General features: G+C 37.2%; 1 protein-coding gene across 2 annotated transcripts in view; it reads right to left on the reverse strand.

Moving 5' to 3' along the window:
- CCDC171 (coiled-coil domain containing 171) overlaps nucleotides 1–18,555 on the reverse strand; it is a 369,266-nt gene that overhangs the window by 226,135 nt on the left and 124,576 nt on the right. The window contains exons 13-17 of one of the 2 annotated variants that reach the window (XM_089913205.1): nucleotides 8,889–8,995; nucleotides 7,048–7,137; nucleotides 5,983–6,183; nucleotides 3,254–3,421; nucleotides 1,524–1,712 (exon numbers count right to left, since the gene is read on the reverse strand). In XM_089913205.1, coding sequence (XP_089769331.1) covers nucleotides 1,524–1,712; nucleotides 3,254–3,421; nucleotides 5,983–6,183; nucleotides 7,048–7,137; nucleotides 8,889–8,995 — 755 coding nt within the window. The remainder of the gene's footprint in view (nucleotides 1–1,523; nucleotides 1,713–3,253; nucleotides 3,422–5,982; nucleotides 6,184–7,047; nucleotides 7,138–8,888; nucleotides 8,996–18,555) is intronic. The other variant, XM_089913206.1, reaches the window with a different exon arrangement.

Below are 18,555 nucleotides of genomic sequence, written 5' to 3' on the forward strand. Positions count from 1 at the left end.
GCCAGGTCATGGAAGCAACCTAAATGACATCAACAGACAAATGGATAAAGAAGATGTGGTAAACGTATACAATGGAATATTTCTCTGCCATAAAAATGGAACAAAACTGGGTCATTTGCAGAGAGGTTGATGGACCTAGAGACTGTCATACAGAGTGAAGTAAGTCAGAAAGAGAAAAACAAATATTGTATATTAACGCATATATGTGGAATCTAGAAAAATGGCAAAGATGAACCGGTTTGCAAAGCAGAAATAGAGACACAGATGCAGAGAACAAACGTACGGCACCAAGGGGGTAAAGTGGGTGGTGGGGAGGCATGATGGTGGTGGATGAATTGGGAGATTGGGATTGACATGTATATACTAATATGTATAAAACAGATAACCAATAAGAACCTGCTGTATAAAAAATAAATAAATAAAATTCAAAAGAAAAAGGAAAAAAAATTTTAAGTGAACAACAAAATAAATAAATAAAAATAAAGTAAAATAAGATGCGGTTTCCTTTTTTAATTAGACTTGCCAAGATAAGCATGAGTGGATCAAATAAAGAAGATATATACTGAATCAAGTATGGGAAAAATATACAGCCTTCTGGTTTCTAAGTATCTTATCTTGAGAACAAGTGACCTATTATTAAATTCAATACACAAAAAATCTTTGTTATTCCTCATTGGGCAGGGATGACGGTTAACCATATAAATTACGTTGACAATATTTTGTACTGGAAAAAAATATGGTTCTGTTAACTACCCATAATTTCTGTTCTCAATCGAATCCAACATAGAGGACATATATCTCACAGACAATAGTTTGCTATAGGGTCTACAACTACAACTCTAGTCCTTCAACAATGTTAGGAGGTATGACAAATTTCAACCCCACATGAATTAAAATGATGGTTCACATAGAAACCCCCACGAATGGAATAAGCTGGATCAAAGGATATCTACACTAAAACAGACAATATTTTACCAAAGTTTCTTAACCTTTATTTCTAAAATAAGGGAAATAGGGGCTTCCCTGGTAGCGCAGTGGTTGAGAGTCCGCCTGCCGATGCAGGGGACACGGGTTCGTGCCCCGGTCCGGGAAGATCCCACATGCCACGGAGCGGCTGGGCCCGTGAGCCATGGCCGCTGAGCCTGCGCGTCCAGAGCCTGTGCTCCGCAACGGGAGAGGCCACGGCAGTGAGAGGCCCGCGTATCACAAAAAAAATAATAATAAAATAAAATAAGGGAAATACAATTTTAGTATTTAATTGATCCACATATTCTAGGATGTTTTAACCAGAAACCCATCTACTTCCAAACTTAAATAAAAGACAATCCGTAATATACCAGAGTGCACACAGGCCCATTTGTGTGTGTGTGTGTGTTTGCATGATCACATGTATCTGTACCTAACAAGCAAGTTCTGTGTGGTTCTCCAAAGTTGTAACTGACTTGCCATGGGTACTGAAAGAAAACACTTGTAAGTAAAAGACTGAGCATTCCATTTTAAAGCTCTTTGTGGAAGTAGCATACCTGTGCCCTCTTCTGTACCTCCAGGAGGAGTTCGGAGTACTGCAGCTCCAGTTCCTTCTTTTGCTTGTGCCAGCAGCTCTCCTGGGCTTTGATCTGCTCTGCCACTTTGTTAAAGGTGTCTTCCTGGGTTTGCTGAAGCTCTCTCATCGTATCAGACTTGTTTTTACAGATATACTCTAGATGACTTATCTAAATGGGGAAATGCAACAAATAAGATAGGCTCACAAACAAGTCCTTTGTATCATCTCCCCCAAAAGCTATTCCAGAATTTTCTACTACATTTTATTCCTTAAGATCATGTAAAAGTTTTAAGTTAAAATGAAAAAAAAATTAAGAAACAGGAATTAGTAGAACAAAATTATATTTTAGCAGAAAATGTGTGAATTGCATGTATAGATGACATCTATTCTTTTTCTCTAATAAAGTTACTTATTCTATAATCAATTTTACTGAGAAAATTAAGAAGAATATTTTAACCTCTAGAAGCAAAGCTCAAACTGTTCAGATACCTCAATGGGAAAGAAGTATTTAAATGAGATTTACAAATCTACAAACATTTTACGTGTAACAAAGAAGAATGTTCCGACCATTTTTTATTTCACATTCAAAACACTGGAGAGAAAATCCTCACCATCTAATGTGTATGACAATTAATGATGTTTGAAACTACGAAAAACTATTGAAACACAATACCATCTCAGAGGATTAAAACATGTACTCATTTTCATTATCAGTACTTTTCAAATCCGTTATACACATAGTCACAATCAAGAACAGCATCTCCACTTCTCACAATTTATTCCCTCATTTCCTCAATCCTACTTCTCAGTGCCTATGATTGTTTGCCAATCGGACCAAGACAAAATGCTCTTACTCTAAAACTGGGCCGAGATGCTGATTACTTCAACAGAAGTAATGAAAAAAAAACTTAGGGAACAGCTTTTCTCTCTGTGTCCCTTAAGAGCAAATGTCACTGCAACTAAGATCTGGAAACTAGATCACATAAATATAGTTCTGACTAGTTCAATAGACCTGGGATAAGAATCAATACCTTAAATGGAGGAATACATTGGACTGCTAAGCCACTTTCATTTTCAATAACCAAAACGAGGTTTTTAAATTTTTTTTTGGAAAGACTGAATTCCTAGGTTTGTGAATGATAAAGGCACCATAATAGCCTACTGTTTTCTCCTACAACATATCCTTCTTACATTCTAAAGCACTGAATGGGTTTTGCAATATACAGTTTGTTATATTACAAGAAATAGCATAAGTTTTAAATTTTAAGTGCTTTTAAAGTAACACCTCATTATTTCCTGAGCAAAGAATTTTAAGATCATGTTTTGAATAACTGTATCTTGTTTCTATTTTATGCTAACATAAAGTGTTGGTTTATTAATGTAAATGACTAAGTTCTTTGAATTGCTTCATCAGTAAGATTAATTTATTTTCTTTTAATTAGGTCCCTGTGGCTAACACTGGCTAGCAGTATTAGCATGTCCTGAACAGAAAGTGGAGCTCAGAGACTTCATACAGACTTCAGTCACATTTACATGCCCATAGCAATGGCATCAAACTGAGTTGTAGACAAGCCATAATTAATGGTATTGAATTATTAACACCCAAATTCTTTTTGAAATAAGATGAATGTCAGCCCCTCTTAATGATACTGTGATGTGGACAAATGTCACTGAATTTAATAGAGGTATCTGGTGCCTGAGGACAGTTACCTTCTCATTAGCCCTGTTGAGGTCTACGATCAGGGCATCAACATTCTCCTGCAAAACTGCACAAAGCTCAGACCAAGAGAATTTATCCAGCATGCCTTCTGGTTGTTTTATGAGCACAGAGCCTGCTATCAAGTGCTGATACAACGTATGAAGGAAGGTTAGCTTCTCCTACAAGAAAAAAAGAAATTAAATCCAGTATGTAAACACCGTAAGAAGTAAAACACGTAAGATACATGGTGAAGAATTTATTTCAAAAATCCTGGAAAGAAATGAAGATACTCAAGTATCAGAACATTGCCATTTTGGTGACTTTTTTTACATTCAAAATTAAGCATCAGGCAGAAACTTGAAATTGCTTACATTTATTTTCAAAACCAAAATCTCAAGTCTGGAAGCCAGAAGACCCGGGTTCTGACACCAGCTCTGCTACTGCTAAGGACGTGATCTGAGTAAGTGTCTGTTCAGACCTCACCTTCCCCAGCTGTAACATGAGGTATCTGGACTAGTTGTTTCTAAGCCCTTCTAACTGGAACTTAGTATGGTAATTCTATAATTTCATATTTACGTTTACCAAAAAAGATGTTATTTAAGTCAAAAAATATAAAGAGAAGAGCGCTACCCAGCTCTGTTGAAGAGAAAGTTATACCAATATCTGTATTTTACATGGACACAAGTATTCAGCTTTCCTCCTCCTCCAGAGATTCCAGTTTACTTACCACTTACAGGAAATCTATCCCAAGCCCCCTAGGCAAAGCAGACAGTGATATGAAAGAGGTGGAAGATGGGCTCATTTTTCTTCCCCACTTAGAAGTTCATACCGTATTTGGCACACTGGGCATTTGTAGGTGTTTAAATATTACAAAGTTAACAGTCCAAAAAATGGACATAGCTGCCCAAGATATACTTCCAAAACTGTCCAATTAAAAATATGTTTAAAAAATCCTTTAAAATTATATTGCCATTGTCATAGTTAAACCATCCATTGTTTAATGGCCTAGAAACTCTATACTGCAAATTCAGTAAAAAGCTGATCCCATCTTGAACACACAAGGAGAGTTTACTTACTAAAATGCTAAATGGCTCTCTTTATAAGGCATTTCATCTATAAAGTCAAAGAATGGAACTCAAGACAAGGTAATTGTGAGGCTGCAAAATGAGTATTTTATGTAGATAAAATAAGTTCCCTCAAGATTTTTTAACAGATCAGCAGGAAAACTTTTAAAAGAAGAAAATTTAAGAGGAAAAAATAGGAATTCTAATCTTCCAGATAAGAAAAACTGAATGTAGTATACGTAAAGGTTTTATAGTTAGAAATTGTGGTGAAAGTTTTCCAATATATATAAAATTGTGCATCTTTAATTCTCCCTGTATGTCACCTTAGTTTTTTTCCAAATATAACAATTTAAAAACCAAAAAATTTGAATATGTAGTTATATCCACAAACTTGAGTTAGGATATCAGAAGAGTCTTCATAAATATGCTATGTCTTTTTCTTTTTTAAGCAATTAAAGATGTCTTTTGCATTTTCAACTAAGTTGAGATGTTTAAAAATCTTATTAAATATAACTAACCAAACAGAATATTCAGGCACTAAAAATCGTTCCTCGCCACATTTTGCCAAGTGATCGAGTTCTTCCGAAAGGGTAATTCATTGTGTTGCCATCATGTCCTTTTCGCTTGGGCTGTGATGAACCATGCATGATAATCATCCATTTGGCGTGAAAAGAGAATCTCAAGATCCAAAATCAATTCACACATGTTGAACCCAACCACAATGCTGTAGACATGCTGACTTTACAATACAGTCAGGCTTCTAGTTTCCTTTACTTTAATCATTATCTGATGTGTATAACAATTCCAGCCCCTTCATGTGGACACAATTTAAATCCCAGACTGTAAGAAGAGTGGAAAGAATGTTTCCTTTTTACTCTCTTGGCATTCATGTTCGTATTTGTTGGAGTAATGAACTCAATATGCAGGATGACTCAGATAAACTAGTTCCACACTAGCTAGACTAGCTCTACCTCCCATGGGTAAAAGAAAATATAAGATAACAATTCTACTCACACAGGCTCATACAGTTATATAAAAGTTTGTCATAATATTTTAAGAAGCCATTAATAAATTAACACAGATAGGTAACTCTCAAGGGCATCCAAATAAACATTTAACTTTGTGGGACTTGTATTTTTCTAAATTTTGTTTAATATCCTACAATTATAAAGAGTAAGGTGACTGTCTATTAAAGTAGATATTATTCCTGTTTTGCAAATAAGGAAACAAAGATGTGGAGAGACCAAGCTATGTGGCTTGTCCATATTCACAGTTTTTAAATAAAAGTACCTCTATCCATGTTAATTCTTTCTGATTACAAAAAAGATTCTTTCCACCATGGCAGGCTACTAAACTACTGAAATAAAAAATAATTTTGTCATTGGCAAACAGGACTGTTAGGAGCATAGCTACTTGGGATAGGATGTTCTAATAGCGAAAATTACTCATACAAATGATAAAAGGGTTAAACTACTTTATTTCTCTCTCAAAATAGGATCATACAAGAGTAATGGAATGACTGATTTTGCAGCTGGCATGAACATTTCAAAATAGCTCAGAAGAATTTTTTGAATTAAATCAAATAAGAATAAAAACAGACACTTGACAGATGTAAACTTCTAAAACTGAGATTAGCGCAAGGCCTTTCCTGACAGTCATCTTGTCTCAGGTAATACCTCGGTATCCTTATGGAAAGTCTGGGAAAGCTTCTGCAGCTCACTTTCAGATTGGGCTGCTCGCGCCTTTTCTTTCTCCCAACAGTGCAGCACATTTTGTAGTTCCACTTTTAAAGTGCTTACTTGAGCCTCTCTGTCTGCACATTTAGTGCGTAAATGACTTAACTCTTTATTGACATCAGCCAATTTATCCTGAAGGTACTGTTGGAGACACCAAATAAAGAGATTGTATCAAGATGATAACATTTAAATATAAAATGTTAATTACTTACTCCAAAAAGCTCTTTGAGAGTTTTCCTTTCAACTCATTATAAGAATATAACTTGGTAGCCCAAAAAATTTTTTAAACTTGTAAATAACATTTTAAAAATAAATCTCTTACATTTACTATAAGAACATTTACCTCCCAATGACATTCCAAATACCAATAGCAATCTCAAATATGTGACATAAAATTCTGCTGAACTATTTACTCCTTACCCTTAACAAATTCTACTCAAGTATGTCCATGACAAACGACATGAACCAACACCAAAAAATCCCAACTCTGAACGCTGGATTAGTAAAATTTTGCAAAGATGTAGTACATAAGACCAGCACAGAAAATAAAATAAATTGTTGCCCTAGACCTTAGCCAGGTGTGGTCACAGCCCACTACTAGGCATGATGTACTAAAAACAACGGCTCCACCCCAAAATGATGAAAACTGACCCCAAATACTGATGTGCTATGTAAAATATGCTGAATGTGTATCTAAGGCTGGATATCAAATCTTAAATCATTTTTTGAATCTATGGTATTATAATTAAATCTGGGAAATGAATTTTTCCTTTAACCAAAACAATTTCCAATCAAGTTTTATTTTTTTAATGAAAAAACATTCTTCTTACTTTGACCAACAACAAAAAAAGTTTTTAATTGTATCTAAACATACTTAATCAAAAATAGGAAGATATATTTTCAGATATCTCTACTTAAAAATATTCCCTAAAAAAAAAAATATTCCCTAAATAATTATATTTGTTTCTTAATAAAAAAGGAAAAAGTTATTCTAAATCACAATACCTTTATATTTTTAGCATGAGATTCTACCTTCTGTTTGGTAGACTCAAGTTCATTAGATGTCTTTTCCTTAGCATGATTCATGCTGCTTAGCTGATGAAAGAAAATGTAAGTAAACTTTTAAAATATTTTTCAACGGTGGGTAACTCAAAAGCTAATCTTTAAATGTTTTTTATGCAATTACTTAAATACAAATTTTTTATAGTAATTCAGAGACTTAAAAAATTATTTCTTTTGGTTAACTATGTAATTTCTGTCCCAAGTTCACATGGCTAAAAAGAAAAGAAAGCATTCAAGCTTAAAATGTCGGTAATGTTATTGTGTTTTTACTAGATATCTGGATAAAGGATTTCATTCTTACTGTAAACAAATACAACTTTATTCTTAAAATCCTACTGGACCAAAATGCCAGAAGCAATGGTATCTATACAGAAAGAAAAAAGGACAGACCAGAAGACTGTTCTTTCTACATCACGAGAATATTCACTGGTCTCTCAGTCCATATGACAACTTCAGGGTCGGTCACATGCTGTCCTACTGGGAAGGCTTGTGGCAGGTCATCAGTTGGTCCTGCTCCGCTTGTGATTTATTTTCTTTGACAGTTCATTCTTCTTTCTGTCAGACTGCTCTTTTTGCTTTCTTTGCAGCCACCCCTTGGTCTCCCCACTGCTGTCTCTGGCACTGGTTCACAACAAAGCGCATTACTAAGCCAAAGCCTGCTGAGTTGACTTTTCAACTGTGCTGAGGATCATGTGACATTCATCCTCCCAAATAACAATTCGCTGTGGGTAATATGTTCCTAGTTACCCTGCAGCTTCCAGACCTAGGCCTCAGAAGAGTTTCATAAACTACTAACAATACAGGCTGTCTTGTCTCACTGAGAGTTAGCAATGTTTGCTCTTTATAGAAATTTAATTACTTCAGTGGTCACTTTCTTTTATGCCTTTTGAACAATTACAATTACTGAGGGCATTAAGAAGACTCACTTTTCCTTCTTTATTCACCTTAGCAAACTAAAGTAAAATATGCCTCTTCTTATGGGCAATATAAGGGTTTCAAGGCCTTTGTATTACATAAAAGAAACAGATAAACAGAGGGATAAACACTAAATTCCATGCTATGTGGATTGTCTTTGGTTGGAACAATTGTTTGTTGCTTTGCTAACTAACTGTGTTTAATGTAGTTACTTCATATTCTCTAATTTAACAAGATGTAACTAAATAAACTCTTCAATTTTTAAAGCACAAATTCATAAAACATTTTAATACCCAAGAAAATTATCAACCCACAAGTTAAACAATACAAAAGAGAAGATAAATAAAAGCATGAGCTTTTTCAATCAGGAAACTAAAAACCTCCAAGCTACATCAAACAGATATTTGTTTTTAAAACCTTCTAATGCTTTACTCCCTTTAGAGAATGCACACTAATTTCTTTTTTATTGACTTCTAAAATTTGTAGAACTCCTAAGCCAAAATACTGGCAAACCCTGAATTTCCAGTACCTATTCTAAATTTCATAAAAACACATTAACATTTAAATATAACATATATTAACTAAGTGAGTTGCATAGCTCTTTTGTTAAATTAAAATAGATAAATTATGAAGACCAAGAAGTGACAGTCTTTATAACTTTGAAAATAGTAGTGTGACAGAAGAGAGAGTGAGACCCGACTTTAGGCCACACTTAAAGAAAGAACAGTGACAGACAACTTGTTATTTTTTGTATCTGTGAAGCTGTCTAATCAACATTCCCAATACTTTTGACCTTTGTAACAAGCAAGTAATACGTACTGCTGCAGGCCGAAGGCTATGTGTGTGGAGCCAAACAGTGCAAGTGTTACCTCATTAGATGCATCTTCCAGCTTGTTCTGGTAATCTGTCAAGGTACGCCTCAAACTCTCAAGGACAACAGAGAAGCTGGGAGGTTTATCTTTGTCCCTGTGGATGCCTAGAGAAAAATAGAGGATGAAAATATACCGTTAAAGTCGCAAAGAGACAAAAGCTAAGCAAACAGTAACAGAGATATTACAATTAGATATAACTGAAAAGACATCATGATATACCAAGTAGAATCTTATTCTCCTAAGTATACTGCTGTATAGCCTAGTATTAATAGCTTTTCTAAACAAGTGATCAAATTAAGTTCATAATATATCAAGTCCAAATTTATGGCTACTTTGTACCTTACTATGCCCACCTTGTAGTTAGTAGTAAAGCTCTTTTTTTTTTCCTATTTCCAAGGTAACTGAAGTATTTGTACACACCTGTTATCCAACAATTAAATAAACAGTCTATACTAAACACTGTTTGGAGGAGTTATATACATTTACTTTGGTCCTTGTGTTTCTCAGTCAGGCCTATTTTTCTTAAACAATTTCTGAACACAAGAGCACATAATTTTCTGTTATGCTTGGAAATAATGTTCTTCAATCCTTAAAATTCTCAAGTTACAATTTGAAATAAATAATAAAAATACTATTATCTACATAGGCCACATCATGTTTCAATTAAAACCCTTAAAACTGATACTCATTGTAAAAATATGAGTATTTCCATATTATGCCCTCAAACCATTTTAATTTAGGGAGGCCATAAGTTAGTTGAGCTAATCAAGATCACATGGTCAAATGTAGTTTATTTTTTTAATTTTTTTTAAAGATTTATTATTTATTTATTTTATTCATTTTTGGCTGCATTGGGTCTTAGTTGCAGCATGCAGGATATTTGTTAAGGAACGCGGGCTCTTCATGGTGGTGCATGGGCTTCTCTCTAGTTGTGGCGCACGGGCTCCAGGGCACGTGGGCTCTGTAGTTTGCAGCATTAGGGCTCTAGTTGAGGCGTGCGAGCTCAGTAGTTGTGCACACGGGCTTAGCTGCCCCTCAGCATGTGGGATCTTAGTTGCCTGACCAGGGATCAAACCCCGGTCCCCTGCACTGTAAAGTGGATTCTTTACCACTGGACCACCAGGGAAGTCCCTCAAATGTAGTTTAAAATAGTAATCCAAAATAATCAAAAGTTTAGTTTCAAAAACCACTTTGAACTGATTGCTTATTGTACTACTCATTAACTGTTAAAAATTAAATAGCAAATTTTAAAACATACTTACTAAAATTACTTTTATTTTCCTATATTTTCTCCCTATCATATTTTACAATCTAAATATTAATATCGATAAGAAGCATTCACAATACCTTTTTTATTATTCATTGATTCATCCATTCAACAAATTTAATGCATTTAATGCATTCCTACTATGTATTAATCCTAGGCATTAGGCACATGGAGGTAGATAAGAATGGTGTAGTCTCTATTCTCATAGAATTTACAGTCTAAAAAGAGGAGGTAAGATTGTAAACAAATAATTACATAAGATCATTCATCCATTCTTCAAGTACTCAGTTGCTGGAACTTTGGGGAGAGGAGGGACAAAGGCAGTAATACAGGAAAGAAAGAATGAATAAAGGGGAAAACAATGTTTGGTTAATAACAGAACAACTTTATTCATATCAGAGTATTAGTGATAATTATTATTTTAATTTTGGACAAAATGTTATTAATAAACTTATTACATTCACCAAAGTATAATTTAAACACTATCTTAAGTATGGATACACCTTAGATTTTCTTAAACAGAAGAATAATAATTAACTTAAAAACCAAAAGTAGGGCTTCCCTGGTGGCTCAGTGGTTGAGAGTCCGCCTGCCGACACAGGGGACGCAGGTTCGTGCCCCGGTCCAGGAAGATCCCACATGCCGCGGAGCGGCTAGGCCCATGAGCCATGGCCACTGAGCCTGCGTGTCCGGAGCCTGCGCTCCGCAACGGGAGAGGCCACAACAGTGAGAGGCCCGCGTACCGCAAAAAAAAAAAAAAAACAGAAACAAAAAACAAATCCAAAAGTAATATGGAAACAACATATATCCCAGTTGGGGTTGGGGGGGCGGGAAAGCCAGCGCTCTCAGCCGTGAAAATGAAGAAGACAACATTCTTTGTAATGACTGTGAGTTGGAGAGAGAACTCATTAAAATTTTTATTAAAGGTCTTACCAAATATATTTTTAAAATATTGCTCTCTTGCACAAGATAAAAAAAGTGTAATGTATAATTCTTTTCTTCTGCTACTACACAAGTAGGTCATGAATAAATCATTCGAGGACACCCAGGAAGTCTTAGCTTATACAATAAGGGAGAAAACTTGCTCTTAGAAATCCAGAAGAATAAAATCATCATAATATGGGTGTTGAGGAATAAGGAGACAAAATGCCCTCTCCTTACTGACTCATGCACATCTTATATTCTACATAAAAAAGTTTCTTTGCCTGAAAATGCTTTTACAAGAAAGTTCAGCTGAAGTACAAAGTATGCCTTATGTCCCACCCACATTCATTATAAAAAGAAATACTTACTGGTCCCTTAACATGAAGAAAATATTTACAAATAAAAAGAAAGGGTCGCTCAGGACCCAGGAGCTTACTGACTAAAATTTTATTTAACCTAATAATATCCTAATCACTGTACTATTGCCCACAAAACAATAAACTATTAAAGCTATCCTATCAGTGGATGGTCTAAAACCTCACAGTAAAGATTAAAAAAATAAAATAAAATAAAATTTTAACAGTAGTCATAAATAGCTTTTCAAAGGTTAAAGTCCAAATGAAGAACAGAATGTGTCAGGATGTGTCATTTATACTTCAATTACGCCAACTCAAAAATCTTCTGAGTTTCTCTGTCCCTGTCCCTATACACGTGTGTCTCTATACATGGGTGCCAGACTATATTTTCACATCACGCTGCCTGTCTCAGTCTCCTTCTCACTTTTAAGTATGTTTCGACAAGATATACCTTGGCAAATCTTTTCTGTGAATTAGTAGCCCATAGGAGGGAGTGAGGAAGAGGAACAGGTCCCAAACCTTCTATTTAAATGTTCCCTTTTGGGGGCTTCCCTGGTGGCGCAGTGGTTGAGAGTCCGCCGATGCAGGGGACACGGGTTTGTGCCCCGGTCCGGGAAGATCCCGCATGCCGCGGAGTGGCTGGGCCCATGAGCCATGGCCGCTGAGCCTGCGCTTCCGGAGCCTGTGCTCCGCAACGGGTGAGGCCACAGCAGTGAGAGGCCCGCGTACCGCAAAAAAATAAAAATAAAATAAATAAATAAACAAATGTTCCCTTTTGGACAATCTGAAAAACTAAATACTTTTAAATGACTCAAATAAACCACTGTTTTTCAAGATGGTGTTATCACCTCAGTAACCCCTCAGTTCCACAGGAGAAACAGTAGGTTGTAATGAATGAGGTGAGTCTATTTCCTCCACCTTGTCAACCATTCTCTTATCTACTTCAGTATCCTGCAAGACCTCAATTATTAAGAAATAATAGACAGAGACTATAAGACAAAAGACTGAGCTTTTTTTAAAAAAAAAGATCTCTGTTGTAGAACATGAGTAGTCACATTCATCCTCAGAACAAATAGGAAAAAAAGAAAAGAAAAACCCTGTTGTTTAATGCTGATTTTTAATCATGTAATAAAACACAGAAAATGACATTCAAATGGGTTTTTCACCTGAGAAAATCTAAATATTTAATACATTGATGACTAAGAAAATTCTTTTTTCATTCTAAAAGCACTGAATATAAACATTTTGTTGGCAGTTATACTTTTGAAATTCAGACTACATTCCATATATTAACTTGTCTTATTCACTGAGATCATAAACAAACATCTTCATTATCTTGCAAACACTGGTACCCATTCTAGAGTTTTTAAGGAAAATGACTCATAACTTCTCTAACATATGGACTGTATTTATCATGTAAATCCTGCTCACCCACCTACTCTGTCCCCAGGAAGAGTCCAAAAAACCTTTCCTTTACCAAGGTTTGAGAAATGTATTGGTTGGGGGGAGCCTCAGAATCGTTGATGAGCTCTGTATGGCTTGGTAGTAAGCATCTAGGCCAGGTAGCTGGAAAGCCATGGATAACAGTGGGAAATGGTGCCACAAAGCTGGGTTCCCTGAATTCAGTGGGGATGCTGGAATCTCAAGTGACAGGCCAAGTGGTAGCACTTAATTTTCAGAGACAAAATGTACATGGTTACCATAATGGGCAGTGGATTCAAAGCAATAAACAAAATGGTTTTACCCACAGAGACCGCTGGCTTTGGCTAACTGATCATGGTGTTCCTAGGACTAAAATAGGCACTCTACTTGAATGTTACCCGATCTGTATAAGCAGAAAAGCTCTGGGTCTAATTACCAGAACTAGGAGTTAAATCAACACAAAAGACAGTCTTGGCCCTCAACCAATTCTCAGTCTTGAGCTAGTTCACAGACCCAGTGTCCCTAGAATAAAGAGGATGGATCCTCTTTAGGAATCCTAACATACTGCCAAAAGCTTATACTGTATGTAAATCTTTCTCCTAGCCTTCCTCAAAGAAACATGCAACCATTTACCTGGGTGACCACGTACTGAGGAAGGGGAGTTACTCACATATACCATGGATAACTGGACACTGGATCGGAACTGACACTAATTTCTGGAGACCTAATATGCTATTGTGGTTCACTAGTTAGGTAGGAGCTTACAGAGGTCAGTTTTGGCTAAAATCTATCTCCACTGGGCCCAGTAGGTACCTGAACCCACATAGTTATTCCCCCAGTTTGGAATGCATTGTTATAAAAGACAAATGCAGAAACTGGCACAATGCCCATAGCAGTTACCTGACCCATGGAGTGAGGGATTTACAGAGGAAAACAAAACAGAAAAAAAGCAATTGGAAGTCACCAAAACTTTTACCTACCAAAATAGTAAATCAAAAACAATGCCACATTCCTGGAGAGACTGAAGAGATTAGCCCCTCTGTTAAAGAGTATAAAGGGGTGGAGATCCCAACCACATCAGCATTTAACTCATCTGTCCGGCTAGTGCAGCATACAGATGGGTCTTAAGGAATGATAGTGAATTACTGTAAGCATGATCACATGTGACTCCAACTGCAGCTGCAGTTAAAGATGTAGTTTCATTGTTGGAGCAAATCGATACATTTCCTGGCAATTGGAAGGAAGCTATTTCTTCTATCCTTTTAGTAAAAATCACCAAAACAGTTAGTTTCTGCTTGCAGGGCCAGCAATCTACCTTCATGGCCCTACCTCAGAGCTACATCAACTCTAGCATAATCCAGTCTGTAGAAATTCTGATCAACTCTTCATTCTGGAAGACATCCCGTATTCCACTTAGTTCTCTACCAAGTTGATGATATCATTCTGACTGCTTGAGTTTAAGCAGGCCAAGTTTGGCAGATCCTTACAGGTGAATGCTAGTGTAAACTTTCAGGATTTTGGAACAAAGGAAGCCATCCTCTACACATAACTATTCTCTTGAAAATCAGCTTTCAACTGGCTACTAGTCTTTAGCAGATACTGCATTCATGCCCACCAATTTGGCACGTGACCTGTGTTGCCCATCACAAAATGTCTGATCCACCAGCCCATGAACTTGGGCATGCACGATATCACTCTATCATCAAGTGAAAGTGGTATATACAAAACTGGATTCAAACAAGTCCTGAAGGTAAAAGTAAGTTGCATGAATAAGTAATCCAGATTCCCATGGGCCCTATTCTTGTTACATTGCTTCTTCCCTCTTAACCTACACCCTGGACCCATGGAAAAGTTCCCTAAAACCAGTTGACTAATGGGGGGGAGGGGGCGGAATGGGCTTGTTATATAGATGTTTCTGTATGATGTGCTGCTACTACTCAAAAGTTGACAGTTGTGGCATGACAGCCTTACTCAAGGGTGGCCTTGAAGGACAGTGGTGAAGCAAAAATCCTCCCAGTATACAGTAATGGACCCAACTATCATTTTGTCTGGAATGAGAGATGACCAAAGGTACAAATATACACTAATTTGGAGGTAGTAGCTAACAGTTTGGCTAATGGTCAGGCACTCGAAAAGAACATTATTGGAAAACTGGTAACAAGGTGGTCTGGGCAAGAGTGTGTGGACAGACCTCTCAGATGGTCACTGTGCCCAGATCAACTTAAGTAGAGGAGGATCTTAACAATCAGGAGGACAAGATGAAGTATTCTGCGGACGTCAGCTAGCATATTTTCCCAGCCACCTTTGTCCTTGCTCATCTTTGTTGCCCCTACAACACAGGAGTCATGGCAGCAAGAATAGAGGTGATGCATGGGCTCAGCAACATGGACTTCCATTCGCCAAGGCTGATAGGATTACAACTCCTGTTAAGTGCCAAATCCACCAATAGCAAAGACAAACACTGAATCCATGATATGACACCACTCTCTAGTGGCACTGCCAGTCACCTTGTGGCAAGTCGATTATACTAAGTCATTTCCATCATGGAATAATCAATGCTCATTCTTACTAAGGTAGACACTCTAGAAAGACATTTTCCTTCCCTGACCATAATATTTCTGCTGAAATTGTCAGCCATGAATTTACAAAATGTCTTATTCACCATTATGTATTCCACGTAGCATTGCTTCTGACCAAGGAACTCATTTCATAGCAAATGAAGTATGGAAATTGGCTCATTTTCATATCACTGGTCTTACTATGTCTCCCAACACTCTGAAGTAGCTGGCATACAGAATAGTATAATGGCCCTTTGAAGATTCATAGCACTGGCTGGATGGCAACATTTTGTGGGACAAGGATAATATCCTCCAAGATACAGTTTGTGCTCTGAGTCAGCAATCGATATATGGTATGTTTCTCCCATAGCCAGGAATCACAGGTCCAGGAATCAAATGTTGGAAATGGGAGTGGCTCGTATTACACCTAATGATCCACCAGTGAAATGTCTGCTTCCCATCCCAGGAATTGTGGGCTCTATTGGTCTAAATCTTAATTCCCAAGGAAGAAATGCTTCCACCATGGGACACAGCAATGGTTCCATTAAAAATGGAAGCTGACACTGTCACCTGGTCATTTCTGAGCTCTTCATGCCAGGAAACCAAAGAGCAAAGAAGGTTCTTCTATACCAAGACAATTGGTCTTGCTTACCAAGGGAAAATTGGTGGTAAGAAAGAGTATATCTAGAATGCAGAACATCCCACAGGACTCCCACTTGAGTACACTCAAGTTCTGTGATAAAAGTTGATGGAACAATCCCACTTCTGGGTGTATATCCAAAAGAACTGAAAGCAGGGTCTAGAAGAGATATTTGTATATCCACGTTGACAGAAGCACTATTCACTATAGCCAAGAGGTGGAAGCAACCCAAAGGTCCATCAGCAGATGAATGAATAAACAAAATGTGATAAATACATACAATGGAGTATTATTTGCCTTAAAAATGAAGGAATGCCTGTCATATGCCATGTCATGTATTAAACTTGAGGACATTATACTAAGCAAAATAGGCCAATCACAAAAAGATAATATATGATTCCATTATATGAGGTACCTAAAGTAGTCAAATTCATAGAAACAGAAAGTAGAATGGTGGTTATGAGGGGTTTGCAGGAAGGAGAAAAAGGGGTGGTTAATTTTATGTGTAAACTTGACTGGGCTAGGGGCCCAGATATTCAGTTAAACATTATTTCTGGGTGTGTCTATGAGGATATTTCTGGATGAGGCTGACATGTGAATCAGTAGACTGAGTAAAGCAGACTGCCCTCCCCAACGTGGGTAGGCCTCATCTAACCCACTGAAGGCCCAAATAGAACAAAAGGCTAAGTAAGAAAGGATTCTTTCTCTCTGCCTGACTATCTTCAATTAGGACATCAGTCTTCTCCTGCCTTTGGACTCAGCCTCAGACTGGAACTTACATCAGGGTCTCCTGTTTCTCAGGCCTTCAGAGTCAGACTGCCTCTCCTGACTCCTGATTTCTCAGCCACCTTAATTGTGTGATTAGTTAATAATCTCATTAGAAATGCTGAGTCCTCTTAGTGCAGTCACTTCTTTGGATTTCACAAACCAAAGCTATGAGCACGATGAATTAGGACACGTTTGGTTTGTAAACCTCAGTGAATTGGGAGGTGAGGGAAGCAAGAGAGAAGAAACTGGCAAGTGACACCAAAGGAGACCTGTGTGCTGCAGGCATCCTCAACTTCTCCGTAAACCATGAACCTCTAATTAAAAGGTACCAGCCACAGGGTTCACAAGGACAATTAAAATTCTCAAGAAGATGCTAGATCTAGGCAATAATCCTTTACTAAGGATAGAAAGAGGAGAGAGGAGAGGAAAAGTACCATTTGTTGTCCCGATTTTCCTAAGAACAGTCCCTGAAACTGCCCAATTCCTGGGTGATATGCACATACCTAAAGGCATCAAATGCTGTTGCTATTATTTCCTAGGGTCCTTCAGCCTCTCCAGTAGAAAGAAAAAGAATACATCTGGAGTATTACAAATGATTTCCTCAAGGAAGGAAAGGTTGAAGAGGGTTGGAGGGGCTCTGTCTCAGTCAACACAAAAGTCAAGCACCCTAAGGAGGATCCAAGATTGAGTCAGAAGAAAAACTTTCTTTCATGAAGCTAATGAAGGAAAAGTCACATTCTATATGTTTGCTAACATCCTCAGGCAGAGGTAAAACTATAGTAGAAGAAACACTTGAGGCAGAAAGACTACATGGGTTCAAAGTGGGGAAGGATTTCTCCCCAAACACACTCTAAGAATTTCTATCAAAAGAAATATGAGCAGCTGTAGTGTGCCAATTTTAGTGGAAAGTAGAATGCAGAAATAGGAAATAAATGTCCCTAGTTGAGTAAATTGAGGCTACCTTGTCTAATAATAGTAGGCAATCAAGGTGACATTTCTATAACCCATGAAAGACTCTACATCTTTTCCAATGAAGATGGAAAGTCAATCTTCCTCGTGACTTCTTATGGATTACTACCCAAAGGGCTGCTAAAATTTTGAAAGAGATTCCATGACTACCTTTATAGTCTCAAAAACTATAATTTAAAATAGAACTTCAACCTATCAATTCATTCATGCTTTTTTATTCATTCATATTCAATAAATATTCGAGTGCCTCCTTTGTGCCAAGTACTATTCTACCTGCTTAAAATCCTTTAGTAAATAAAAGAGACAAAGATCCTTGCCCTCATGGAGCTTGGATATCGTGATGGTTAATTTTATGTGCCAACTTGACTGGGCTAAAGATATGCCCAGATAGCTAGTAAAACATTATTTCTGGGTGTGTCTGTGAGAGTGTTTCTGGAACAGATTAGCATTTGAATCAGTAGACTAAGTAAAGAAGATCTGCCCTCACCAATGTGGGAGGGCAATATGCAATCCATTGGCCTCCCTTATCCACCCCTATCCCCTCCTCCTCCCACCCCAATAGAACAAAAAGGCAGAAGGGAAAATACTCTTTTTTTAAGCTGGGATTTTCATCTTCTCCAGCCCTAAGACATCCTGCTCCTGGTTCTTGAGCCTTTAGATTCTAGAACTTATGCCAGTGGCCCCCAGTTTCTTGGGCTTTTGGACTCAGACTGAATTATATCACTGGCTTTCCTGGTTCTTCAGCTTGCAGAGGACAGAT

The sequence above is a fragment of the Delphinapterus leucas genome, chromosome 6 (assembly GCF_059928025.1).
Source record: "Delphinapterus leucas isolate spDelLeu-1000000601 "Yukka" chromosome 6, BTC_Dleu_Yukka2, whole genome shotgun sequence".
NCBI classification, from domain to species: Eukaryota; Metazoa; Chordata; class Mammalia; order Artiodactyla; family Monodontidae; genus Delphinapterus; species Delphinapterus leucas.